Below are 27362 nucleotides of genomic sequence, written 5' to 3'. Positions count from 1 at the left end.
TGATGACTCTCGTCTTTTTCCGGTTGTCGGTCAAGACTCGCAAGACTCGAGTGAGTTCTCCTAAACTTATAAGAAATTAAGTTGGTTTTGTCCTTATTTGAATTTTCTTGATTCGTCTCAACGAAAAGAATCGAAAAAGTAATTTTTTTTTTTACTTTTACCCAAATATTTTGGAAAATAACCACTTTTTAGCAAAGATAAGTCAACTTATTTCACTTATTAGGTTATTTTTCAAAATATTTGGATAAAAGTAAAAAAAAAGAAGAACATATATCACTTGAATATATTACAATCGCATGCTTAGAGTTCAAAACAAAAAGTCTTAATTAGGTAATGATAAGAAGAGCAGCAAATTAAGCTGAACACAAAAAATAACTAAATGTCAATAGCAATGCGCTTGTACAAGTGAGTACGCAATCTTGGTTTAGCAACCGCGTGCAAAGGAGTTCTCATGTAAGTGACCAATCCCGGGTCCTCCGACATGTCTATCCCATCCGTCTTCACCCCTTGCGGTGGGCCCCACCAAAAATGGTGGATAAGATGACCGAGCATTGACGTCACCAAGTTGATCCCCAGCTGGACCCCGGGCAGACCCGTCGACCTGCCCCAAAAGGCAACAGCCGGAAGTCAACAGCCGGAAGTCGTGAACCTTCATATCAACATCCTCCTCCAAAAACCTCTCGGGTTGGAACTCGTCTGGGTTTTTCCAAACCGTCGGGTCACGGGCCACAACCCACACGTTTACGTGGACGTTGGATCCTTTAGGGATGTCATAACCGCGGATCTTGACGTTGGAACGAGCCTTGTGGGGAAGCATCAGCGGGGTTGGAGGGTGTAGTCTCATGGCTTTTTTGGCTACACATTGTAGGTAAGGGAGGTTGGAGAAGTCAGATTCGGTCATAACTCGTTCGTATCCAATGACCCGGTCTAGCTCCTCTTGAGCCTTTTGTTGCACCCTCGGGTTCTTGATTAGCTCTGCCAGTGCCCACTCAACTGAGATAGCTGTTGTGTCCATGCCTGCAGAGACCATGTCCTGAAAAATATCAAGGAGTAAAAAATCCTTACGTGCTAAATTGGCTTATAATCTCACAGTTAACAATGCTCTCACATCACATGTATAATGTAGGTCGACAAAAATAAGATTTTGACCGACGTACGTACTTTCGCTTAATTTTGTTTTGAAATTATGGAAATGAAAAGAAAAGAAAGGAAAAGGGAAAATTTTCCCTTCTATTTTTTTGGTTTGGAGAGAAAAAGAGAAAGACTAAATTTTCTTACCACATCATAGTACGCAACACATATGAGGGTAGTTCTTTGAGACAACTAAATTTTCTTTAGGAATTGATTTCTACACTCATCTTTTAGCTATTTCAAGATCATAAATGGACACACATACATACCCCGAAGATCCCAAAAATTGTGATCTCACTCAGATCATACTTCTCTTTCGACATAAGCAATGCATCCACAAAATGATGCTTGGGGCCACCGCGGTGGTGGACTGCGGTGTGCTCCTCTATGATGGCCCTGGTGAACCGGTCCCCTTGCGCGACAAGCTTGGCAAAAGCCCCTTCATCCAGAGGGAACATCCACCGGAGCCAGGGGATGTGCTCTGCGATGGTCCACAACGACGCCCCCAATTTTAGGCTGTCAGCCACTATTGCCTTCAACTCGAGATCCTGATCGTCAATCACGCCGTCTGAATTCATGACCCGTTTTCCAAACACCAGCCTTGTTATGTTGTTGAATGCTACTTCAACCAATTATTTCCTCGTTGCCAAACTCCCTATCGCAATTTTCTGCATACCGAAATTAAAAAAAAAAAAAAAACTTGAAAATATTTAACCATGGCGTTGATGATAAGTTTGCAATCTAGGCATGCCTTTGTTTTTGACAGACCAAATCATTTTACCAACCTAATCATTGCTTCATTGGACATATAAGAGCATAGATAGCATTATTTTTCATAAGCGGATCTTACCATCGTTTTTATCTTGTAAAATTATTATCCTTCACGCATTGATTTGTTCGTCGGTAGGTTTGAATTTGTATCAAGCTTCTGGTAAAAAATGGCAGAGTCACAAAATCACAGTATTTCTGTGTTCTGCTTCTTGGAAGGACAGAGAGCAAATGGTCTCTCCCTCAGTCTCCTTGTATGGGCTTCTACATGGAAGGGTGTTTACAATCTTTTAAAAGAACCACATGGCGCTTTACTTGGGGTTATATGATCAAGGTCTGACATCACGGAGGTAAATCGCACCTGACCCAAACTATAATGGGGCAGTAAGGGGGTAAATTGGGGTTTATTATTTTTTATAGCCGGATGTTCGGGCAAGTTAGCCCGCACCTTGACTAAAATGAGCTTTACCCTTACAATGAAACTTTCTCCAGTGCATTGTAGATATGATGTTGTTTTTAGGGATTTTATTAGCAGTGGACATTTGAATCATGATTGCAAATGGTTCTGGTCGAGAAATAAAACGGCTAGAACTGCTGCAAGGTCGATGTCAAATCTGGACAACCAATGGACCTTGGCAAATGGTCCTGGCCGTTTTATTTCTCGGTCCCATCATTTGCATACCAGGGTTGGTGCAGTCATTGAACAAGGACTCAGCCATGGCCGTAACCTCATCTTCCCTAATGGGCCTGAGGGCTTCAATCCTCTTCGGAGAGAACAGTTCAAGTGTACAAACTTTCCTAACCTTCGCATAGTGAGGCCCATAGTCAGCCCAAATAAGGTCCTGCCCGTCTCTGCTAAACTTAGCTGAGGATCTGCTCCTATGCCTATCCGCCAGTTGCTGATCATTCTCCTTCAGCACCTCTTCCGCCTGCTCCGGGCTCGAAACGACCACGTTCAGTATCGAGCCCGTCCACACCGATATGATTGGGCCGTACACCTGGGCCCAATCCGCAAAGCAACGGAACATCACCGGCTTTATGTTGTAGAGGTTGCCCACGATTGGTAGCAGGCCCGGGCCCGGTGGGAGCTTGAATCTCCGCCGTTGGTAGAGTCAGTAGGAAAGGAAGATGGTTAGGGTGATTGAGAAAAAGGGTAGCAGAGGCGATGTCATTTTCGAGAGAAAGGGACATGTTTTGAGTTGTACATGTTGCTGGATTACCTTTATTGCTAAATATTTAAATGTACTGAAGGCGGAAAATGGGGAAGAATAGTAGCTGAAAATGGGCAGATGGTGAAAAATGGGGAAGAATAATAGCTGAAAATGGGCAGATGGTGGAAAATGGTGTAGCTGAGTAAGTTGACTCTCTACATGATTTTTATAATTGCTGAGTGTTCACATCCTTCATTATCTATGCTATTCATTAATCTCATAGTAAAATTCAGTGAGAGGTTTGTTGCGAAGACAATTAGATCACTTGAGCGTATAGTGATGGCATGCGTGGCGGTGTCTCAGGAGTACGGAATAATTACTCGATCACATGACAAGTGAAGTGTATTCTATCAAGCATCGGTGACGCATTTAATAATAAACAAAATGTTGTCACCATAGCATTGGTGAGATGAGACTAAAAAAAAAGGTCTTTCGGAAACTTTTTTCAAAACAATCTGCCAAAAAGATTTCCCATACCAATTTTCAATTTCTACTGACAATTGACAAGAAACAAAATTGCAAGAATACGAAACAGATCGCTTGAATGAGAATAGCGTAGGCGAAAACAGGACAGGAATGTCGTGCCTTGTTTTTGGGTCTTGCTATGCATAAACCCTGAACACATTACAAATTACAATCTCGTTATTGGAGTTCAAAAGCAAAAGTATTTGATGCGTAAAAGAATAGCAGCAAATTATGGATACAAAAACTACAGGTCAACAACACCACGTTTGTACAGGTGAGCAGGCAATCTTGGATTAGCAACAGCCTGTATAGGGGTTCTCATGTAAGTCGCCGTTCCCGGATTCTCCGACATGTCTATCTCCTCTGCCTTCACACCTTCCGGTGGGGTCCACCAAAAGTGATGGAGAAGGTGACCGAGCATCGATGTCACCAAGTTGATCCCGAGTTGAGCCCCAGGGCAGAAGCGTCGGCCCGCTCCGAAAGGCAGCAACCGGAAATCGTGACCCTTCATATCAACATCCTCTTCCAAGAACCTCTCAGGCCGGAACTCGTTTGGGTTTTTCCAAACTTCTGGGTCACGAGCCACAGCCCACACGTTTACGTGGACATGGGATCCTTTAGGGATATCGTACCCGTCAATCTTGACGCTGGATTTAGCCTTGTGGGGAAGTAGCAGTGGGGTTGGAGGGTGTAGCCTCATTGCCTCTTTGGTTACGCATTGTAGGTAAGGGAGGTTGGAGAAGTCGGATTCGGTCATGACCCGTTCGTAGCCAACGACCCGATCTAGCTCCTCTTGAACCTTTTGTTGCACCCTAGGGTTCTTGATCACCTCAGCCATTGCCCACTCGACTGATATAGCCGTTGTGTGCATGCCTGCAATTACCATGTCCTGCAGAACTCATATGGACAATTGCCTTTACTACTGAAATAGTGAAATGAGTTAACAATTGTGCAAACATGTATGTCAACAATTAAAAAGGTTTGTAGCTGTGCACAAAATTTCCATGACTCGAAAACCATTCCAAAAGCCTAGGACAATATACTTGTCGTGACACTATTTCACAACCTCATAGCTCAATAAGGGCTAATCACAACCCCAAGGGGTTTTGGCCAAGCCGGCATAAGAAAGCAATAAATGCTTGTCCTCCATGAAGTTGAATGTTCAAATAACACAGAGACCAAACATATGAAACCTTTGGGGCCACTAAGAGTTTACCCGGTCGTTAACTTTAGGACCTGGAAATAATCGAGATGCGCGCAAACTGAACCGAATTTCCGATTAATAAAAAAACATAAGGGCTAATCGCGACATATGACAATATCATGTTCTCTTTTCCCGTACATTAGTAGGTAATCTAATTTTGGTGGGAGGAGATTAATGGACAGGACAATTTGCAACTTGCAGGGATATGAATCAAACAGGCGCCCAATTAGTGAGAGCTAGAGTGACTCATGCATGTATAGTTCAATCCATTGCTTTTAACTGCACTAGCAAAATAGAAATTTAGTTTTCCACTGCACTAGAGGGTCCCCAATTCCGAGATTATGGTAGTGTTGTAGAACCCGAACTCACCATGTCGTGCTGTTACTCTCAACCCCAAATATGTTTTCGTGCCATTTTATTTAGACATTAATTGGTAGACCGTAGACATACATACCCAAAGGAGCCCAATGATGGTGACCTCGCTCAGATCATACTTCTCTCTCAATGTAAGCAACGTGTCCAGAAAATGATGTTGGGCGGTGCCACCGCTCTTGTGGCGGGTGGCGGTGTGTTCCTCCATGATGACCCTGTTGAATCGGTCCCACCGTGCCCCATGCTTGGCGAAAGCCTCTTCCTCCAGGGGGAACATCCACCGGAGCCAGGGGAAGTGCATAGCCGTAGCCAGCGACGATCCCAATTTCAGTTCTTCGGCCGCAATTGCCTGGAATTCAAGTCCTTGACCGTCCTGCGCGCCCTCCCAATTCATGAACCGTTTTCCGAATGTCAGCCTCGTTATGTTGTTGAGTGCTACAGCTCCCAAGTATTTCCTCACTGACAAACTTTTTTCCGAGTTTTCTGCATTGCAAATTCTAAAAAATTCACACATCACTTCATTCATTGAGTTGCGGATGCAAAAATTTCACAAGAAGCAGATCAATTGCGAAATTATCTTTGAGTTTAGAGGAACTAAAGCGAAAAACGATTTTGAAGTGATCAAGTAAAATTATCAAGATCATGATGCAATTATAACACTCAATTTTGTTTTAAATATCAAAAACTACGTGTCCATCGACGTCATTGATCGAATTGGCAATTTGGTGCCTACTTCAATCGGATCATTCTTTTTTTTTTATTTTTTTATGGGCCTTTCTAACTACTGCCTATTAGGCAATTAATAATAAGCATATGATTACGCACATTTTTTAGATATCAATCCATAAATATGGATACATCTTGCGCAATCTGTTACCAATATGTCTATGCCAATAGACTTATTGTTATCCCTTAATTCCCATAAAAGAAGGGAGTGGAAGAGGCCCACTATCTTTGGTAACCTCCAATAACCACCCATTTTCAAGGAGAAATAAATGGGCAACACATGTAACTGCCATTAACCACCCATGATATTGAGGGAGCCAGATCCCCTGTCCTACTTACTCTGTCCAACTCCCCTGTCCGAGCCTTCTACATGCAACACATGTTCACTTCTTATTTCCTCTCTTAACAGCGTTAAACTCTAACTCCATTCCAATTCCCTTTTACGTTCCCCTTCCCATGTCCAAGAAAATATTCCCCTCCCCATGTCCGAGAAAATATTCCCCTATCCCACTACTCTGTTTTGCACGATTTTTTTCTCTGCACTAACCATACAATAAAAATAGTACAAACAAACATTAAGACCAAAAAACATAACAACAACAACATCATAACGTACCCCATCTAGTCCCTAATCATTGGGGATAAGTTAGATTGGCTCCGTCCTAATTTACTTGAGTAATGATTTCCACATAGATTTTTGTGTACATATCATGTACATACATTTTTGTGGGGCTCATATTGGAGTCTCACAAAATGATCCGAACCGCTCATATTTTTTAAAATATTTTTCGGAGGATTCCTATAAAATATCAACTCCAACGGATATCGATAAGGGCTTTCTCAGAAATCGTATGGCGAATTCTGTTTTGTCCTATGAATTCTGAAAAAGCCTTTACTAATATCTGGTGAAGTAAATTTTTTTACAGAAACCCTTGAAATAATATTTTAAAAAAAGATAAGCGGTTCGGATTATTTTTGTGGGACCCAAAATGGGCCCCACAAAAATATATATGCATTATATTGCACAAAAATCTGTGCAAATAACACGGTTGAATTTACTTGTCCCGGTTCTATTCTAACTGAATAAAAAAAATTGATCATAACTTTAAATTGGTAATGAATTTTATATCCAATATGGATTTTGTTTGATAAATCTCGATTTGTTTTATAATACAATATTTTTGAAATCACCTAAAACATTATAAATTACAAGATATAATCAATTGAAAAGTGGCACGAACTCTCAAAAAAGACAATTAAATTAGGACGGAGGTAGTACATCACAAAAGGAAACATCAAGTTCGCTCACTTTTGGTCATTAGCATAATAAAATAAAGATCATAACCATTACATTCACTTATAATCTTGATAGCCCTACTGATCAAAAAAAAAAAAAAAATTCATCATAACCATTACATTCACTTTTAATCTTGACAATCTTGCCGATCACAAAAAAAAAAAAAATCATCATAACCACTACATTCACTTTTAATCTTGACAGCCCTGCAAAACAAAATTCGCCCTACGATTTTTGAGAAAGTCCTTACCGATATCCGTTGGAGTTGATATTTTACAGGAATCCTCCAAAAAATATTTTAAAAAAGATGAGCGATTCGGATCATTTTGTGAAATCTCGATATAAGCCCCACAAAAATGTATGTACATAATATGTACATAAAAATCTGTGTGAGAATCATTACTCAAGTAAATTAGAACGGAGCCAATCTAACTTATCACTTTGATTTTTCAAATTCTATGTTTTTTTGGTCTCAATGTTTGTTTGTACTATTTTTATAGTATGGTTAGTGCATGGAAAAAAATCGCGCAAAACAAAGGAGTGGGATAGAGGAATATTTTCTCGGACATGGGAAGGGGAACGTAAAAGGGTATTGGAATGGAGTTGAGTTTAACGCTGTTAAGAGGGGAAATAAATAGAGGACCCGTGTCGCATGTAGAAGACTCGGACAGGGGAGTCGGACAGGATAAGTAGGACAGGGGATCTGGCTCCGATATTGAGTTGTGCATAAGTGGAGAAGTTACGAGGACACTTTTATCATCATTAGGCGAAGGCGGGAAAGCTTGCTTCCAAAATTGTGAAGACCCTTTTTTCCTATAAATATGAGAATTAAAGACTTAGAAAGGGTTTCAATACCAATCAAGCCTAGCGTTTACCAAACACACAAAGTTTTCAGCAAAGTTTGCTTGTTACTTTTAACTTGTACCCAAGTACCCCCGTACTTGTTTATCTTTGGTCCAGCACCATCGATTTTTTTACATTTCTTTGGACCACGACTTTATTATTTCGATATAATGAAACTTGTTTGCTTTTCTTTTTGTTCTTTCTTTCCTACATGGTTAGAAAATTATTAAGTCCACATTCCTTGTGACCAACCACAAACCTCTTGTGATCTCGCACTTAAGGTCACAACACTCTCGCTCTCAATTACGAAGTAAGAAAAGGGCATTTAATCCTCACGTTGGAAAACTATTTTTTATGTTCACAGTTTTTAGTAGTTTGAAAAAATAATGTGACAAGTTTTTTTTATCTGATTATGTCATTGTGTGGAGATACATTGCTAACTTTAGCAATCTCTTAAATGAACAATCAAAAACTAATGTAACAACATTTTGCTATTCATTTTTTATCACGCCATTGTGGATACCCTGATAAATGAACAGCTAGAATGTTTCTTTTGTTTGGGACTCCGAAGAAGAAGGCCCCGTCCCGGAGTAGGCCCCGCGCAACAATTTATGCACAATATATCTATTCAAGAGGGTTCTACACCCATAGATCGAACGGATAGAATCAGACCAATCAATACGACCCCTGCTCCGTTCTAATTTGACAGATCTGACCGTTCTATTTTTTATCAAAATTTTGAATACCGTATCTTATTTCAATACTGACTTTTGTCCTGATATGAATTCAAACGCTTAATTTTCACCTAGTTTCTAAAAAAAAGCTTTGTTTTGTCTTTATTTAAATTTTTTCGCATTTGTAAGTTTTGCGTTAAAATTTTTGAGAATTTTTGGTCCGTCAAGACGAAAAGAATCAGAATAGTAAAAAATTATAACTTTTACACAATTATTTTTGAATAGTTGCCAAAACTCCAGCGCATAAAAGTCTTGTACGCTGCACATGGTTCAAGCTTTTTATACACTAGAGTTTTCGCACCAACAAAAACTGTCTTGACATTATCATTTTCCATCGTTTTTTTGAAAATATCTAAAATTTAGCACAGCTCCGAAAAATGAACCAGTCTACTGGCATAGCAAATCTGTGCACAAATTGTGCACAGATTTTTATGTGGGGCCCACTACGGGTCTCACACAAGTGATCTGAGCCGTTCAGTACGTTTAAAACATTTTTTCAAGAGCCACCAGAAAAAATCAGCTCAATCCTATACCTATACGTGCTTGATTTAATCATCTAACTTTTCGTTCAAGTTTTTAGATAATGAAAAGTTAGACGATTAGATCAAATACTTATAGATATTGGATTGGGCTGATTTTTCGCGGGAGTCCCTGAAAAAATGTTTTAAACATAATGAACGGCTCGGATCACTTGTGTGGAACCCTTAATAGACTCTACATAAAAATCTGTGCACAATCTGTGCATAGATTTGCTGTGCCAGTAGACTTTCTGTCGGAAAATGAAGGGGGAAGGAAGGATTCATACCAAGATTGGTGCAGTCATTGTACAAGGACTCAACCATCGTCGTAACCTCTTCTTCCCTAATGGGCCGAAGGGCCTCAAGCTTCTTCGGAGTGAACAATTCAAGCGTACAAACTTTCCTAACCTTCACATAATGAGGCCCATAATCGGCCCAGATGAGGTCCTGCCCGTCCTTGCTAAACCTCGCCGCCGACCTGCTCCTATGCCTATCTGCCAGCTGCTGGTCCTTCTCCTTCAGCACCTCCTTCGCCAGTGCCGAGCTCGAAACGACCACGTTCAGCGTCGAGCCCATCCAGAACGAAAAGATGGGGCCGTAGACCTGGGCCCACTCCGCGAAGCATCGGAACTTCACCGGTTTGACTTGGTAGAGGTTGCCGACGACCGGCAGCGGGCGGGGGCCCGGTGGGAGCTTGTATCTCAGCCGTGGGTAGAGGTGGTAGAAGAGGAAGGTGATTAGGGTGATTGAGAATATGGGTAGCAGAGGCAATCCCATGTTTTCTAATCTAAAAGGAGATGTCTGTTTTGGGTTTGTGTTGAAAGGATTTGTTAAAATTTATCCATTTAATGTGTGTTGGCCCACATGGTTTTTCACTTTTTCCAATCAAGAAATAATTTATAGATCTGGTCGGGGGATTATTGAGGAGTAATACAGCTGTGCTACATCCCCTCTTTTACTCTTATCTTGATGGGTAGATGAGTATAATCTATTTATATTTATATTATAAAATAGAGCGGCTTTTTGTTTACTCATACAAACATGAGCATCCTTCTAACCATTGGATCTCAATTTCAATAGGTTATGACCGTTGGACTGAATCATTGACTCCAATCTATTTTCCACAGTTGTCCCAACAGTTTTCCTCTTCTCCATCGTGTCTCCTCCTCTTCTCCATCGTGTTTCCTCTCTTTTCTCTCTCTCTCTCTCTCTCTCTCTCTCTCTCTCTCTCCGTAGAATCCACTCCTCGGTGCTCCGGAAAAAGAAAAAAAAAACGCCCTCAAAGCTCCTCCACTAATCAACCATCCACGAAATCGATTTGGTTCTCCCTTTCCAGTACGATTCCCATCATCCTTAGGTCTTCTTGCAGAAAAAATAATGCGACCTAAATTGCTATTTAGGATGAGGATTTTTTTGATGGGAATCTTACGGGAGAAAAAATTGTTGTTTAGTATGAGAATTTTTTCGCTGTTTAGGATAGGAATTTTTTTATCTATATCTTTTGTTATTTGTCTTTCGAAGATACTCACTTTGTGTTTGTTAAAATACATGTTTGACGGAGTGAAAATAGTGGATAGTGAATTAATCCTTTATGCCCACTTTTGTGTAGCTCTCTTAATTTTTGGATAGACTTTGTGGTCCGATATTGTGAGGACAGGCGACATGACGGTAACAACATGTGGAGACATGTCTGGGGAAATGCTAGGGACACGGCAAAGTGAATTTAACACTTTTTAAAAATAATTTCAATTGAGAGTTTTTTTGTTGTGGACTTTGTTCCTCTTTCGTCTTAATGGTATTGTTTGATCAAATCAAATCATGTTAGGACCAGCACATCTTTTTCCTTAGGTAACAATGTGCTCAAATCATTACAGGACCAATACATTCCTTTCCCTTGCTCTCTCCCCTATCACCAAGCGTATGACCGAAACATGTTGTGCCGTGCCTTCAGGCACGGGCATGCACTAGTATATAACAAGGGAGTTCATTATTGGAACTTATATACATAAATTAAGGGTCAGAATTTATTCCCACACATATCTAAGGGCCGAGAATCAAGATGGCAATTCAGGAAATCTCAAACTGATTTAGGGCAATTTTGTAGAGTTTGGTCAAATGGCATTTTGGTAAAATTAAGATTTGGTTTTCAAAATTTGAAACCCAGTATGTTTGGTCTTCTCTCTTTACAGTCTCCTCCAAATCTAAAAGTATTGAGAAATGTGTAGAAAGAAAAATGAGATGAATTGAGTTGTGAACCAAACAAGGTATGCCATTTTCAAGAGAAAGGGAGGGATATGTTTTGAGTTGCATTTGTTGCTGGATTACACCTTTTTTTTTTGCTAAAGATGTAAATGTAATGTGAAGGCGGAAAATGGGAAAGAATAAACCAAATCAAATCAATCCAAGCCTTATGTCCCAATCACTTGGGATCGACTAATAGCATCTGAAAATAGGTAGATGGTAAAAAATGTGGTAGTTGAGTGTTCACATCCTTCATTATCTATGCTTTTTTTTTTTCCGTAGATATGTCATTTTATAACCAACCAAATTGGAAAAACACAGAGGTGCAAAACCAATTATACAGACTGCTTTAAACAAAAGAAAAGCATCCTACTACAATCTACCAAACAACATACTAACTCCTCGTTAGAGATTTGCAGATCCAAGAACTCTAATAGAGATGTTTCAATGAACACAGAGTCTTTGGTTTTCCAAAGAGTTGGGGAACTGATTCCAAATACAAACTCTGAGTCTTATATTGTCATCAATACACGCTAAGACTACACTTGAATTTCTGGGCCTGCCTTCAAAAATTTTGGAATTACGCTCAAGCCAAATGAAATATAACCTAGCAGCTAATGCCAATTTAAACATCAAAGAGCTGAATGTCTTACTTCTACAAAAACCATAAGCATCATTCAATTCTAAATCCCATGTATATGCCCTTCTTTGGATCTGAAATCTGAGTAGGATAGGCTCCCAAATACACCTAGAAAAAGAATAGTCAAAGAACAGGTGTTGAATAGATTTGGTACTTTGGGAACATAGCACACAAACAGGGTCTACCTCCATTCCCTATCGCAGAAGACGGTCCTTAGTAGACATCCCCTTAAGACAAGCTAGCCATAGGATAAAGGACCATTTAGACACATTTTTTGAAAACCAAACAACAGTAGCCCATTGAGTTTCTTCTCCTTTATTTCTTATAGCCTCCCATGTGTGCTCGGTAGTATACTGTCCTGCAGGGGAAACAGTCCATACAACTTCATCAGCTTTATCAGATTGAGGAACAACAGAGCTAGGAATGGAGTGTTGTATTTGATGAATCACAGAATTTTGCAATTTGGGCCAGTGCCATTCCCCATTCTGAATTACAGTACTAACAGTAGCGGAAATAGATCTTCCAAGGATAGAAATAAGTCTTGCATAGAATAGTTTGTAAAGGAGACCGCTAGGATGCCAATTGTTGAGCCAAAGGAAAGTACCTTGTCCATCCCCAATAATGTGTTTCACAAAGTTCTGGGCCATGACTCTCAAACGCATAAGTTTTCTGATGGTCCATGAATAGTCATATGGGGGTCCTCATATACCAAAAGTTCTGATCCCAATGACAAAGGTATGGACCCATTTCACCCATAAAGTGTCTTCTTTTTTTTGTAAGGCCCACAAGTGCCTCATCATAGTAGCATTATTCTAAATAGTAAGAGACTTTAACCCCAGTTCACCTTCAACTATCTATACTGTTCATTAATCAGAGAGAAATTCAGTGAGAAGGTTTGTCGCATAGACAATTAGACCACTTGAGCAAATAGTGATGGTATGCGTGTGGCGGTGACTCCGGAACACTGAAAAATTACTCGACCACATGACAAGTGAAGTGTATTTTATCAATCTGTTGGTGACACATGTAATGATAAGCAAAATGTTGTCACCATAGCATTTATGCAAAAAAAAAAAAAAAATTCAAAAAAAAAAAGAGTCTTTCGGATACCTTTTCAAAACAATCTGCCAAAAAGATTTCCCATACCAATTTTCACTTTTCTACTAAGAACAAACAAAATTGCAAGAATACGTAACAGATCGCAAGAATGAGAATAGCATATAGGCGAAAACAGGACACGACTGTCATGCCTGTTTTTTGGTCTTGCTGTGCATAAACCCTGAACACATTACAAATTACAATCTCGTTTTAGAGTTCAAAAGCAAAAGTATTTGATGCGTAAAAGAATAGCAGCAAATTATGGATACAAAAACTACAGGTCAAAAACAACACGGTTGTAGAGGTGAGCAGGCAATCTTGGATTAGCAACAGCCTGTATAGGGGTTCTCATATAAGTCACCATTCCCGGATTCTCCGACATGTCTATCTCCTCTGGCTTCACACCTTCGGGTGGGGTCCAGCAAAAGTGATGGAGAAGGTGACCGAGCATCGACGTCACCAAGTTGATCCCAAGTTGAGCTCCAGGGCAGATGCGTCGGCCCGCCCCAAAAGGCAGCAACCGGAAATCGTGACCCTTCATATCAACATCCTCTTCGAAGAACCTCTCTGGTCGGAACTCATTCGGGTTTGTCCAAACTTCTGGGTCACGGGCCACAGCCCACACGTTTACGTGGACATTGGATCCTTTAGGGATATCGTACCCGCCAATCTTGACGTTGGAATTAGCCTTGTGGGGAAGCATCAGTGGGGTTGGAGGGTGTAGCCTCATTGCCTCTTTGGTTACGCATTGTAGGTAAGGGAGGTTGGAGAAGTCGGATTCGGTCATGACCCGTTCGTAGCCAACGACCCGATCTAGCTCCTCTTGAACTTTTTGTTGCACCCTAGGGTTCTTGATCACCTCGGCCATTGCCCACTCAACTGATATAGCCGTTGTATCCATGCCTGCAGTTATCATGTCCTGCGAAACTCATATGGACAATTGCCTTAACTACTGAAATGGGTTAACAATTATGCAATATGTATATCAAATAAAAAGGTTTTTACCTGTGCACAAAATTTCCATGATTCGAAAACCATGCCAAAAGCCTTAAGACAATATACTTGTCGTGACACTATGCCAAAACCTTTTAGCTCAACATAAAGGCTAATCACAACCCCAAGCTGTTTTGGCCAAGCGGGCATGAGAAAACAATAAGTGTTTGTCCTCCATGAAGTCGCATGTTCGAATTCCATAGAGGCCAAAATTTCCAAACCTTTGGGGCCTCTAAAGAGTTAACCCGTTGTCAACTTCAGGACCCCGAACTAATCGAGATACGCGCAAGCTGGCCTAAACATCCGGTTATAGAAAAAACATAAGGGCTATCGGCGACATATGACAATATCATGTTCTCTTTTCCCATGCATCAGTAGGTAATTTAATTTTGGAGGGTGGGGATTAATGGAGAGGACAATTTGAAACTTGCAGGGGTATGACTCACACAAATGCCCAATTAGTAAGAGCTAGAGTGACTCATGCATGTATAGTTCAATCCGTTGCTCTTAACTGCACTAGCAAAATAGAAATTTAGTTTTTCCCTGCACTAGAGGGTCCCCGGTTCCGAGATTATGGTAGTCTTCTAGGATGCTAACTCAACATGTCGTGCTGTTACTCTCAACCCTAAATATGTTTTCGTGCCATTTTATCTTCCAAAACAATTCAAGACATTAATTGGTAGACCGAAGACATACGTACCCAAAGGAGCCCAATGATGGTGTCCTCACTCAGGTCATACTTCTCTTTCAATGTAAGCAACGCGTCCACAAAATGCTGCTGGGCGGTGCCACCGCTCTTGTGGCGGGTGGCGGTGTGCTCCTCCATGATGACCCTGGTGAGTCGGTCCCGCTGTGCCCCATGCTTGGCGAAAGCCTCCTCCTCGAGGGGGAACATCCACCGGAGCCAGGGGATGTGCTCAGCCGCAGCCAGAGTCGCCCCCAATTTCAGTCCGTTGGCCGAAATTGCCTTGAATTCCAGTCCTTGGTCGTCCAGCACGCCCTCCGAATTCACGAACCGTTTTCCGAATGTCAGCCTCGTTATGTTGTTGAATGCTACGGCTCCCAAGTATTTCCTCACTGACAAACCTTTTTCCGAGTTATCTGCATTGCCAATTCTAAAAAATTCAGACACATCACTTCATTCATTGAGTTTGCGGAGGAAAAAATTTCACAGAAAGCAGATCAATTGCGAAGTTATCTTAGAGTTTAGAGGCACTAAAGCAAAAAACACTAAATTTCGAAGGGATAAAATAAAATTATCAAGATCATGAAGCAATTACCACTCAATTTTGTTTTAATTATAATAAACTACGTGCCCATTGACTTCATTGATCCAATTGGCAATTTGGCACCTGCTTCAATCGGATCATATTTTTTATGGGCCTTTCTAACTACCGTCCATCAGGTGGTGGATAATGAACATATAGTTATGCACACTCCAAGGATATCAACCCATAACGATAATACAATCGTCTCGAAAATGGATATACCTTTTACACATCATCCACCCCTAGAAGGCGTTCGTTAACTTAGTTTAGCATTTTCCATTTTTTTATTATTATCAAACGTAGCATGTATTCAGCGTAAAGAATTACTCCTAACTATTTCGAGATAATAAAATGTATCATACCAGCATCCAGAAGAGACTAAAAATATTTTTCATGACCAGTTGGCAGTTAAGAAATATAGCTCCCAAGTAATGATCAGGCCACCAGCTTTGTACCAACCGACACGCCTAAACTCCACCAACTTCATTTTATGTTATTTCAGTACTATTTCGTAAAATTTGACCCATTTGCGATTTTTGATTAATTTAAAACATTATCTAAGTTGACTCGTTTCGGATACTCCATTAATCTCCCCCGGTCGGATTTATCGTTTGATCCAAGGGCGGAGCCAGGATTTTCGATAAGTGTGGTCGAAAATTTAAACTATGTATGATTCACTTTTTCTAGTTGCTATTTGAAAGGAACAATCAAATTAACAAGTTAATCAAAAAGTAGATATATATTAATAACAAGAACAATGAAACACTATTCACGTTTTGGGGAATTTTGTGGGTGGAATTTCTATTTTGACTCCTCTTTTTCCTAAGCACAAAATCTTTATATATGGGTTGGGCCAAAAATGAATTTTAAAGGGGGGTCAAATGAGTAAAAATTGGGTGAAAATTATTCCAATCTCTAAAAAAATTTGGAAGACAGTGGAGTCAGCTACCCCCCTTGCCTCTTAATCCCTCCGCCCTTGGTTTGATCAGTCTTTATTCAGGTACTCAAACAAATACAGCGGTTGAGACTAAAAAGCCAATTGTACTATTACGGATCTTTGAAAAAATGGTCTACCTTATAATACTTTTTTATACAATATGAATCTTATTTAACAGACCTCAGTTAATTATCTGACGAAATTTTAAAATCATAAGAAAACTATATATTGAATATTATACATTGATGTTTTAGAGGCCCGAATATCAAAATTGTCATACATTTCTAGACAGAATAATAATACTATTTAGACCTTCAATTGTTTGTTGACTAGGTATTTCTTTTCCCGGTCCTTAAATCTTTGGAAAATGATTTTCGCACTCCCTTTTTAACCATTCATACTCCTTTTTTTTTATCCACGTGAATTTACAATATTATTCTCGAATGCGTGAAAAAGTATATTGAATAAAAGACAAGATAATAAATTCAAGTGGATAAAAAAAAGTGTGAATAATAAAAAATGAAGTGTGAAAATTAATACCCTGCTTATTAGGTCTCGCTTATTTATTGAGAAGTTGCCTACTTTTCAGCTTTTTGTAGTCTAGAGTACTACTACTAGTTATTCAGGTAGACTGGCTTAATCATAATTTCACCCACGTTAAACACGTTTATCGGTTTCAACTTGAATTTAAAATCTGAAACTATATTCTAAACCAGCCCTGGATATCGCATAATGTCCTGCAGCTATGGTGTTTCGATATTAATGATTTTCTCAATGTGATAATCATTGTAAAGTAGACCATATCAGATAATAAATGAACGGCTAGAATGTTTTTGTGTGTGACTCCGGAGAAGGTCTGATCTCCCGGAGTTGGCCACATACCAAAATTTGTGCACAATCTATGCAAGAGGATCTCTAAAAAAATTGTGGGTTCTATTTACTATTTATGATCTCTCAAAAAATTAGCTATTTCTTTTAATTCATAAATATAGATCTTATTCGATAAATCTTAATTAACTTTATTAAATAAAGTTTTCAAAATCATACAAAATATTATAGATCGTGACATATAGAAAATTGTTTGAGTGACACAGAAAGTAAAACAGGACCAACAATTTGGAACAACAATTTGAAATGGAGAGAGTAGTTTCTAAAAAAAAACCGTTTTCTTTTTGTCCTTATTTATATTTTCAATAGATTTGCGTCAAATCTTTTTGAATTGTTGATTCGTCTCAACGAAAATAATCAAATAGTAAAAAATTACCCAATTATTTTTTTTAGAAATATTAAAAATTTAGCACTTTTAAATCAACGGAAGGGCAAGGATTCATACCAGGATTGGTGCGGTCATTGTACAAAGACTCAATCATCGCCGTAACCTCTTCTTCCCTAATGGGCCTAAGGGCCTCAAGCCTCTTCGGAGTGAACAACTCAAGCGTACAAACTTTCCTAACCTTCACATAGTGAGGCCCATAATCGGCCCAAATAAGGTCCTGCCCGTCCTTGCTAAACCTCGCCGCCGATCTGCTCCTGTGCCTGTCCGCCAGCTGCTGGTCCTTCTCCTTCAGCACCTCCTTCGCCAGCTCAGAGCTCGAAACGACCACGTTCAGCGTCGAGCCCATCCAGAACGAGAAGATTGGGCCGTAGACCTGGGCCCACTCGGCGAAGCATCGGAACTTCACCGGCTTGATGTGGTAGAGGTTGCCGACGACCGGCAGTGGGCGGGGGCCCGGTGGGAGCTTGTATCTCAGCCGCGGGTAGAGGTAGTAGACGACGAAGGTGATTAGAGTGATTGAGAATATGGGGAGCAGAGGCAATCCCATGGTTTCTAAGGGAGGGATGTGTTTTTTTTTTTGTTTGGGTTTGTAGTGAATGGATTAGCCTTTTGGCTAAAGGAAATGGTTGCAGGGAGGTTGATATATATCTGGTGGAGTGGAGAAGGTGAAATGGGAGTTGGTGAGTTTTTTTTTTTTTTTTTTCGAACGTCATACATTAGCGAGGTCAGGGGAATTAATAAGTTGGTTCACGGAAGATTTAAAATTATCCGTAGCTTAAACCACAAATGATCATGATGGAATTCGAACCTGACCTCTCATAAGAAAAGAAACCAAAAAATACCATTAGACAACAAGCCTTTAGCCGGGAGTTGGTGAGTTGGAAGGATAAAATAATATACTCCACATACAACTTATCTCATACGTATATGTGGAAGGAGAGTTGGTGAGTAATTTTTCTACATGGTAGGTTGATAGAAATTAGAAAGGTAAAAAATGGAGAGTTGGTGAGTTGATTTTATCTGTATTACTTTATGATTATACTATTAGATGTCCGTCGAAACGTGATATCGTCTCAATGTAATATTTTTAAAATTATGAGTCATTTTATTTTATTTCTTTAGGCTACACAATTGTCACATGATTATTTCCTATTAAGTAAAGAAACAGAGAAATAAAAATTTATATTCTAATATTTATTAAATCAAATCACGATTATTAAGATTTTAAGAAATTATTGCACTAATAATACCCTATGATATACCATATAGGTAACACAGCTCCACCACCTACTTGTAAAAAAAAAACACAACTCCGCCAATGTTGGCAACATATTAAAGGGATTGATTTTGCCACTCCCATTTTTGTTAATGTCACCCCCTTTTGTGTTTTTATTAAATGATTTATTTTGTGAGTAAAATGAGATGATATTAACAAAAAACAAAGAGTGACAAAATTAATATCCGATAATATTCATGTACTAGTAAGAGTGACAGAGGCGTTGGTGGGACAGATATTGAGTGGCAAAATTTAGGGGTTGTTTAGACGAAAAAGCCAAAATGGCTTATTTTGTCTTTATTCAAAATTTTTTCGTATCACTTGGCTTATCATCATTTTTTTTGGAGATTATTGCAACCTCATGACAAGAAGAATCTAAAAACTAAATTTTTTTGATCGAAATTCTTTTTTTTTTTAATAAAAACGAAAAAATTAGCTTATTAACTTATTTTTGTCTTTATGTGACTTTATTTGACTCATTTTTTACGGGAAAGCTATTTGGTTTTTTTTAGAAGAACAGCCCTTTAATAATGGTTGGTTGGTGGGATGTGGGCATGAATAGTAACTCAACACGTTCGCGAAGGAATCAAAGGTTGGTGAAGGAAGGACACAAGTAGAGCCCACCGTATCTAAAAGGTTGGTGATTCGGTGAAGGAGTACTGCCCACCGTATCTATCTAAAACTTTGGGTCGACGTCGGGTAAGGTTAACAAGAATGGAATACCTGACAAACACGACCGATCCAAGAGATCGTACGGATCGTGAAAGACTTATGAAAGGTTCATGATCGTTTTGGGTTTTTAGGAAGGCTTTTGAAAGCGCGTGTCCAAGAATTTTAAAATCCTCAAACAAATAAGGATGATATGATAAACGAAAATGCATGAAAAATATTTTTACAGACCGGAAAGGGTATATAATACTCCATCCGTCCTATTTTCTTTGTATTTTTTTGATATTTATGTCAATTTTTAATCGCTTATATTTTTTAATATAAATCTTCAAAAATATGCAATATAGATCTTGTTAGATAGTTTTCGATTAGGTCTATAATGCAAAATTTTTAAAATTATGAAAAATATTATAGATTGAGAGATATAAGCGTTTAAAGAACGACACGAATAATGAAAATGAACAACCAAAATAGGACGGAAGGAGTAGAAGATTTAGGGTGGATAGAAGGCCATAGGGTTGAATTTCATTTTCTCACAATTCATAAGATGCATCTTTTGTAATTTCATGTGCAACTCACACTTGTAGATAACTCCAACAACTATCTACTATTCCCTGATTTAATTATTCCTAATTCTATTTTAACCTGCTAAAAAATGGATTATATTTTTGAATTCGTAATTAATTTCATATTGAATATGGATCTTGTTTGATAGATTTCGATTATTTTTATAATACAATGTTTTCGTTATTACGTAAAACATTATAAATTGAAAGATATAATCGATTGAAAAATGACACGAATTCTAAAAAATGACTATTAAATCCGGATGGGTGAGTAGTACAATTATTGAAATATCGTTTCCATTTGTCCGTACTATCTCATCACCAAAAGAAACACGATTATCAAGAAATTTAACTACACACAATTGTTATAGCCACGTCATCCTGATATTTTTTGCAAGGTTAATTAGAAAGTTAACCAAAATAGATGTCTAAATAATGTGATTTTGACTATTAACCATGTCAATGCTTATTTTGCGGATGACTCTCTGGTATTTTGTAAAGCTAATTGCTGGGATCTCAACTGGGTTTGAGGTCGGTTATTTTGGAGAGTGATGTTCAATTGATCGTGAATATGCTCAATTGTACGTCAGGTTGCTATCGATTAAAAGGTGAAAGTCATTAATCATGATATTTATGCTTTGAGTGAAAAATTTCAATGTTTCAGTTTTTTTTTGTTCTTAGGAAGTCATTACTCATGATACTGGGTGCATAGTTGCACCGGTTAATGTTCTTGAATTTTGGTACAAGATTGTTTATCATTGAATGATTCGTTTCAGTTGTGTGAATTTAGTTTTGTCAAACGTGATTGTAATAGGACTGCACATGCTTATGCAAAGAAAGCCTTTTCTTGTAGTTTATCCGGTCTGTGGACAACTACCTTGCCCCCATGGAGTTCATCTCTCTCTCTGATGTTTAGGCGTTTTTCTGTCTCTCGGATTAATAAAATCTTCTCCCTTTGTCAAAAATACAAAAAAAAAAGTTCTTGAATTTGCGTTTTCCTTTGTAAAAGGGCAAATTTCACTGACCTCCCCTGGGACTGGGGGAAGCTGCTGTGCAGCTTCGTGCTGCATAGCGTGCTGCGCATCCTCCGGGGAGCCTTGCCGGCATCGGTCCGGCGATCGGAGACGTTCACCGCGTAGAGCTCATTGAGTTCTACATGTACGCCAAAAATCAGCTCGATCAAATATCGATAAGTGTCTCATCCGAACACATATAACTTGAAAAAAATAGATTCAATGGTTTTGATCCAGTGTTTTGTATCCATTAGGATTTATTTTTTTCAAGTTATATATATTTCGATGAGGCACTTAACCATATTTGATCGAGTTGATTTTTGGCGTACACGTAGAACTCGATGAGCTCTACGCGGTGAACGTCTCCGATCGCCGGACCGATGCCGGCAAGGCTCGCTCCGGCGAGTGCGCAGCACGCTGTGCGGCACGAAGCTACACAGCAGCTTCCCCCAGTCCCCTCCCCTGAGGTTTCTGACACCGACAGATACCTCCCTTAAGGTATCTGAAATTTCACTGCCCTCTCTTACTTTTGAAAATATTCTACAGATTCCCCCATACAGCTAACTTTACTTAAACGGTGTCAACTTTATGAAGCAAAAGACTTCAATGCCCTCTCCTATATTCTGCTCTTCCTTTCCCTTAATCTTTTTCGTTTCCTTTAACCCTTTTTCCTTATTTGGTCAAAAGTGGAAGGAAGCTAAGCATATACTTTTGCAAGAGAAAGAAAATTAACATAAAATTTAAAAGTATATTTGGTTGTGTTTCTAAAATGAGTTTTTAAGATTAAAAAATAGATAAGGTTACTTTTTATTTGTCTTCCGTCAATTTTTTTCTTTAACTTATAAAACTTCATTACTTTGGTGTACATAGTTTAGCCACACTTGAAAAGTAAAAGAATTGATAATAGTTAATGAAAAATTGAAAAATCACCTTTGACTTGGCATTTTGAATTTTTGACCTGGAGTTTTAATACCTTTTCTTTTCAATTTTAATAACTTTTTATTTCAATAAGTTCCTTAAATTTTAAGATTGAGATAGACTAGATGTACTCACAAAATTTCAAAAACGTTAATATACTGGAGTTTTATAAAAAAAAAAAGAGTTTAAGTATGTTTTCATTATAAAACATTATTGGTAGTTTTTGGATTTTGTTTGATATTTAAGTACAGGAATATTTATAACAATTTAGTTAAATTTTTTTTAATCAAGGGAGCCACAATTTTGTTCAGTACTTACTAAAAAGGTAGGTGAACAATACTCACTTTGGGTGAGTATGAGATAATTAAGTACAAACAAATAAGCTCAAGTCTATGTCTTGAATTGAATGTGGAGAGATTTATATCCTACCGTACATATAACCAAGCACATTAATTTATAACGAGAATAACTTAGTCACAGAGTAAAAAACATAACTTATTCACGGAGCTCCATGAATAAGTTATTACGGAGCTCAATTTTGGTCTTTCAAAAGTATTTTGGACGATTCGGATTAAAAATAATCTATTATCGATAATAGATTATTTTTAATCCGAATCGTCCAAAATACTTTTGAACGACCGAGATTTGAGCGCTTCCGTGAATAAATTATTCACGAAGGAGCCATAAATAAGTTATTCTCATTTATAAAACCAAACACATAAATTTATATATATAACTAAACAGTGAAACAAACCAACATATAGACTAGAATACACAAACCAATGCAAATATATCTACGTATATTTCTGCCTGTACGCAACTCCACTATAAGGCAAATTAAAATAGCTATTAAACTTCTACTTTTGTTATTCTCACTAACAATTTTTTATTGTAACTCTAAAACACTGTACTTATTTAACTATATTTCTTTGAATTTTTTTTCTTTGTGAGAGCATCAATTCTAAGCTTAGCAATGCATGTTGAGCTAGATTATAACTAAAAGGAAACATTTTTTATTTTTTTTGGATAGCAAATTTTTTGTTATTAATCTTTGAAAACAAATTATAAATATTAAAAGGGTCCTAAGCATGAGACAATCACTACGGAGCAAGAGCAACCCCATAACACATTTTTTTATTTATTTTGGTAACCACATTTTTTACTCCCACTCTACCAATAGAAATAGAGCCGAAAAAGTGTGTTCACTAATCAGAAAAAACTCTTTCATTCATGTCCAACACAACTATTCAAGCGTGAAGAAGACTATAGCCCCTGTGTAGTTTAGTAATTGTCATTACTGGTTAAAAATACCGATGTATCTATATATGTTCATGTTACGCATATGGAAGGATTTTAAAAATTTATCAACAAAGCCGAGTGCAAATTTATGGTTCCTTCAATAAGAAGATACTTTGTCTTGACATTTGAAATATAGTCACAAAGCTGGAGAAAAACATAGTCTTTGATAAAATAAAATAGTGTGAAAAATGTTACTCCAAAAAATGAACTTAAGTTTTTAGAAACAATGCAACTTCCCAAAGATTCCTTTTTTTTTTTTTTTCTGTACATAAAGAGGAGGTGTAGAATAGTTTTATGTAAAAGTATGGGATATTACATGGGAAGGGAGAAAAGAGAAATGAAAAAAAAAGAAGAAGAAGAGGTGATTTGGTAGTTGTATGTAGTTGGTATGATTTCAAGGGTAATCTTGGCATAAAACAAAGAAGCAATGCTTATGTCACAGTTTTCTGTTAATGATTAAACGTTATCTTAACAGAAGGGGGAATGTGGACAATAATTTGAAAAGTAAGTGAGGACAGTGAAATTTCATATACCTCAGGGGAGGTATCTGTCGGTGTCAGAAACCTCAGGGGAGGTCAGTGAAATTTGCCCTTTGTAAAACGTCCTCTCATTTTCTGACTTTTAAGAGACAGCATTTAAGAGGTTGTACTTTCTACTCAGAGAAGAAAGGGCAGCCCACGTTCTTTTACAAAGTAATTTGTAAGTGACAACTTTGCCCCCAAACAATGTCTCGGACTTTTTCAGTTTACAATTGAATTTTTAGAAAAAATATGTTTTTATTGTTATTTGAATTTTTTTCGTATTTGTTCATTTTGTGCCAATTTTTTTAGACTTTTTGATTTGGAAAAGTAAAAAAATTTACTTTTATCCAAATATTTTGAACAATGACCATTTTTAAGTAAAAAAAAAAAGTCTCAAAATATTTAGGTATAAGAATTTTTTTTTTTTTACTTTTCCAATTCGAGACGAATCAAAAAGTCAAAAAAATTTGTCGCAAAACTAACAAACGAGAAAATTAAAAATTCAAATAAGGACAAAATGAAATAAGTGAAATAAGTTATTAGTGGAACGGAGTCGAGATTAAAAAGTTACTCCAGAAGCCACTTCTAACACCTGAAGCCACTTTGTAAATTTTTTTTAATAACTCAGGTGTCACTACAAGAAAAATGAAAATTAGTGGCGAAAAAATGGCGACGAAATTTAATTTTGTCACTAAATGAGTATATTTGGCGACGAAAAAATAAATTCGTCACTATTTTGATAACTTTCGTGACAAAATAATTTCGTCACCAATTATGCCTGTTTAGCGACGAAAAAAATATTTTCGTCACTAAAGGTACCCATTTGGCGATAAAATACATTTTTCGTCGCCGAAAACTTAAAAAATGTGACAAAATTATTTTTTGTCGCCAAAGATAATCATTTGGTGACAAAAAATATAATTCGTCGCCAAATGTGAGCAATTTAGTAACGAAATATTTTTTTCGTCACCAAATGCTTAACTTTGGTGACGAAAATTAATTTCGTCACCATTTTAACGCTTTCAGCGACAAAAAATATATTTCGTTGTCAAATGGATACCTTTCGTGACGAAATTTATGAATTGCGCTTTGTCACTAAATGTATTTCGGACATAACTCTTTACTAAAATCTCCGATTGAGATAATTCAAATTGGGTTTGAACAATAACTCAATTGCCTACAACTTTCATGTTTATCAAAATTGCTAATTTTAATGTTTAAAGGTCCAAAATTACATTCGAAATATATTTTCATGTTAAACATATGTGTTATATATTAGATATTTCAAATATTTACTGAAAATGTGTGTAGTGCAGTTGGTTGGAGCTTGCGCGAAAAACTTAAGGGACTCGGGTTCGAAACCCAGCAGGAGCAAGAAAGATGGATTTCTTTTCCCATATGAAAACATCTTTCGCAACGAAAAATTTCGTCACCGATTTCTTATATTAGTGACAAAAAATTTCGTCACCAATGTGATCCATCGGTGATGAATTTTTTCGTCGTCAAAAAGCACAATAAGTGAGGAAAAATTTTTTGTCACCAATTATTCACTTTTTGGTGACGAAATATTTCGTCATCAAAAGGCACTATAGGTGACGAAAAATAGATTTCGTCACCAGGTAGGAATCCTCGACAACCTTTAGTCAACAAATTTTTTTTCGTCACCTATATTATTTGTGACGAAAAACATGCAATTTGTGACGATTTTCATTCGTCACCCAATTGAATTTTTCTTGTAGTGTGTCTAGGTCAATTTTCGTATACCTCGACTAATTTTGGGGGACCAATTCCACCGTTCGCTTGCGAGAATTCTAACTAAAGGCAGAGCAAAGCTCTGTATGGAGTCTATGGACTACTCCCAAAGAAGTTGATAGCACATAAGAGATTTCAAACCTAAGATCTTGGAAAGTTAGAGCAAACTGCTAATAATTACTCCCCCTCTCCTCTCCCTTTCTCTCACAAACCAGTCCAATGGGAGAAGCAATACAAGGGGTTGGTCAATTTTTTTTTTTTTCATATTTTGAATTCCTGCTTTGAAATAAAAAAAACTATTCAACTTATTATTATTTTTAGCATTATGGTTACATTTGAATTTTATTTTTCATTTTATCCAAGTCCTCCCGTCTAAGCGAATCAAAAAATAATTTTAGTATCTATTATCAAATGTTACTTGCATGTTAAAGTGTCCTGCTACTTGCATATTTTCAAGAACACATTTTTTTAACACACCAATCAATAGCATGGTATATAGTAGTATCAAAATGAAAAGGTACAAGCATTATTAAGGGTTGTTTTGCCTAAATAAGTGACTTGGCTAACTTTTTTTTTCCCCCGCATTTGTTAGCTTCGCGGCAAATTTTTGTCTTTTAATCAAAAAAAATTAATGTTGGACCATTGCTTTTTACTTTTTTGATTCATCTCGTTGAGAAGAATCAATAATTTATAAAAACTTATCTTTTTGTAAAAATACACACAAAAATTTCAAAAAGAAAAAAAATAAAGTGCCATATTATCATGAAAGAAAGTGCAAAAAATTACTTTCGCTATACAAAATGTAAGAGCAATAATAAGTTTAGCACATATGATTAGTCTTGTATACTGTGGTACACAAAAGAGTTTAAAGAATACTGGTAATAATACTTAGAAGCGGAAAGGAGCCCCAAAATTGTAAAGAGGAGGAAGTGTCCGCCAAGTATTATTTTTATCGGGGTGATTTGGATTGAAAAGTCAAACATTAACTTTTTTTTTGTTTTTATTAAAATCGCATTTGTTAGTTTTACATCAAACTTTTGTGACTTATTGATTCGTTTCGGTGAGACGAATCGGAAAAGTAAATTTTTTTTTTATTGAAACTAATAATTTTTTTTAAAAAGACAAAGATAAGTAAAAAAAAATTATCTAGCTTATTGACTTATTTTTGTCTTTATTCAAAAAATTATGAGTTTCGATCAAAATTTTTACTTTTCCGATTCCTCTCGTCGAGACAATCAATAAGTCACAGAAGTTTGACACAAAATATACAAATGCAAAAAAAAATTGAATAGGGTCAAAAAAAATAAGTCACTCACTTTTTATGTTAGTTTTGGTGCTCTTTCCGCTTCCATTTTATTATCACCAAGTAGGAGTATTATTTTTATGTTAGTTTTGGTTTTGTTTTTTTTTTGAAATGATTATGTTAGTTTTGTTATTACTTACAAAACTAATGTCAACAGTGTAAAGAAGCCCAATGATGCTACTCCTGCTTATGTCGTTTTCTGTGTTTTGCCTGTCCTTATGTTATTGCTTATGTCGTTTTCTGTTTTCTGTGTTCTGCCTGACATCGTTGTAAAGTTAAAATTAATTCATCTCTAAAAAAAGCGGCTGATTTTGTCACTTTTT

At 37.4% G+C, this 27362-nt stretch overlaps 3 protein-coding genes and 1 pseudogene across 3 annotated transcripts; all 4 read right to left on the bottom strand.

The window, feature by feature from the left end:
• Positions 1–375: 375 nt before the first annotated feature.
• Positions 376–3233, bottom strand: LOC131323007 (cytochrome P450 98A2-like; annotated as a pseudogene).
• Positions 3234–3666: 433 nt separating this feature from the next.
• On the bottom strand, positions 3667–10130 carry LOC131323006 (cytochrome P450 98A2-like). Its single transcript, XM_058354616.1, has 3 exons — positions 9557–10130; positions 5234–5634; positions 3667–4464 (listed from the first exon to the last, which is right to left on the bottom strand). Exons 1-3 carry the CDS (start codon positions 10044–10046, stop codon positions 3820–3822), a joined length of 1536 nt encoding a protein of 511 aa, XP_058210599.1. The 5' UTR covers positions 10047–10130; the 3' UTR covers positions 3667–3819.
• A 1824-nt stretch (positions 10131–11954) lies between these two features.
• Positions 11955–12797, bottom strand: LOC131323619 (uncharacterized). Its single transcript, XM_058355471.1, has 2 exons — positions 12433–12797; positions 11955–12258 (listed from the first exon to the last, which is right to left on the bottom strand). The coding sequence occupies exons 1-2, from the start codon at positions 12795–12797 to the stop codon at positions 11955–11957; spliced, it is 669 nt and encodes a 222-aa protein (XP_058211454.1).
• A 574-nt stretch (positions 12798–13371) lies between these two features.
• LOC131323005 (cytochrome P450 98A2-like) lies at positions 13372–18336 on the bottom strand. The gene is made up of 3 exons (XM_058354615.1): positions 17780–18336; positions 14942–15342; positions 13372–14167 (listed from the first exon to the last, which is right to left on the bottom strand). The coding sequence occupies exons 1-3, from the start codon at positions 18267–18269 to the stop codon at positions 13523–13525; spliced, it is 1536 nt and encodes a 511-aa protein (XP_058210598.1). The 5' UTR covers positions 18270–18336; the 3' UTR covers positions 13372–13522.
• Positions 18337–27362: the final 9026 nt, after the last annotated feature.

Source organism: Rhododendron vialii, chromosome 4a (assembly GCF_030253575.1).
Source record: "Rhododendron vialii isolate Sample 1 chromosome 4a, ASM3025357v1".
Lineage (NCBI taxonomy): Eukaryota > Viridiplantae > Streptophyta > Magnoliopsida > Ericales > Ericaceae > Rhododendron > Rhododendron vialii.
Note: the sequence above shows the minus strand (reverse complement) of the source record. Positions and strands in the feature narration are given on the sequence as shown.

Bases quoted from the DNA above. Each gene is read 5' to 3' on its own strand.
- LOC131323006 (XM_058354616.1), bottom strand. From the start codon at position 10,046: ATGGGATTGCCTCTGCTACCCATATTCTCAATCACCCTAATCACCTTC. The intron at 5,635-9,556 runs GTATGAATCCTT...TTTGCAATGCAG, and splicing joins CAATGACTGCACCAATCTTG to AAAACTCGGAAAAAAGTTTG. The intron at 4,465-5,233 runs GTATGTATGTCT...TGAGTTCTGCAG, and splicing joins CCATCATTGGGCTCCTTTGG to GACATGGTAATTGCAGGCAT.
- LOC131323619 (XM_058355471.1), bottom strand. From the start codon at position 12,797: ATGGCCCAGAACTTTGTGAAACACATTATTGGGGATGGACAAGGTACT. The intron at 12,259-12,432 runs GTTTTCAAAAAA...TTCTTTTTCTAG, and splicing joins CAATGGGCTACTGTTGTTTG to GTGTATTTGGGAGCCTATCC.
- LOC131323005 (XM_058354615.1), bottom strand. From the start codon at position 18,269: ATGGGATTGCCTCTGCTCCCCATATTCTCAATCACTCTAATCACCTTC. The intron at 15,343-17,779 runs GTATGAATCCTT...TTGGCAATGCAG, and splicing joins CAATGACCGCACCAATCCTG to ATAACTCGGAAAAAGGTTTG. The intron at 14,168-14,941 runs GTACGTATGTCT...TGAGTTTCGCAG, and splicing joins CCATCATTGGGCTCCTTTGG to GACATGATAACTGCAGGCAT.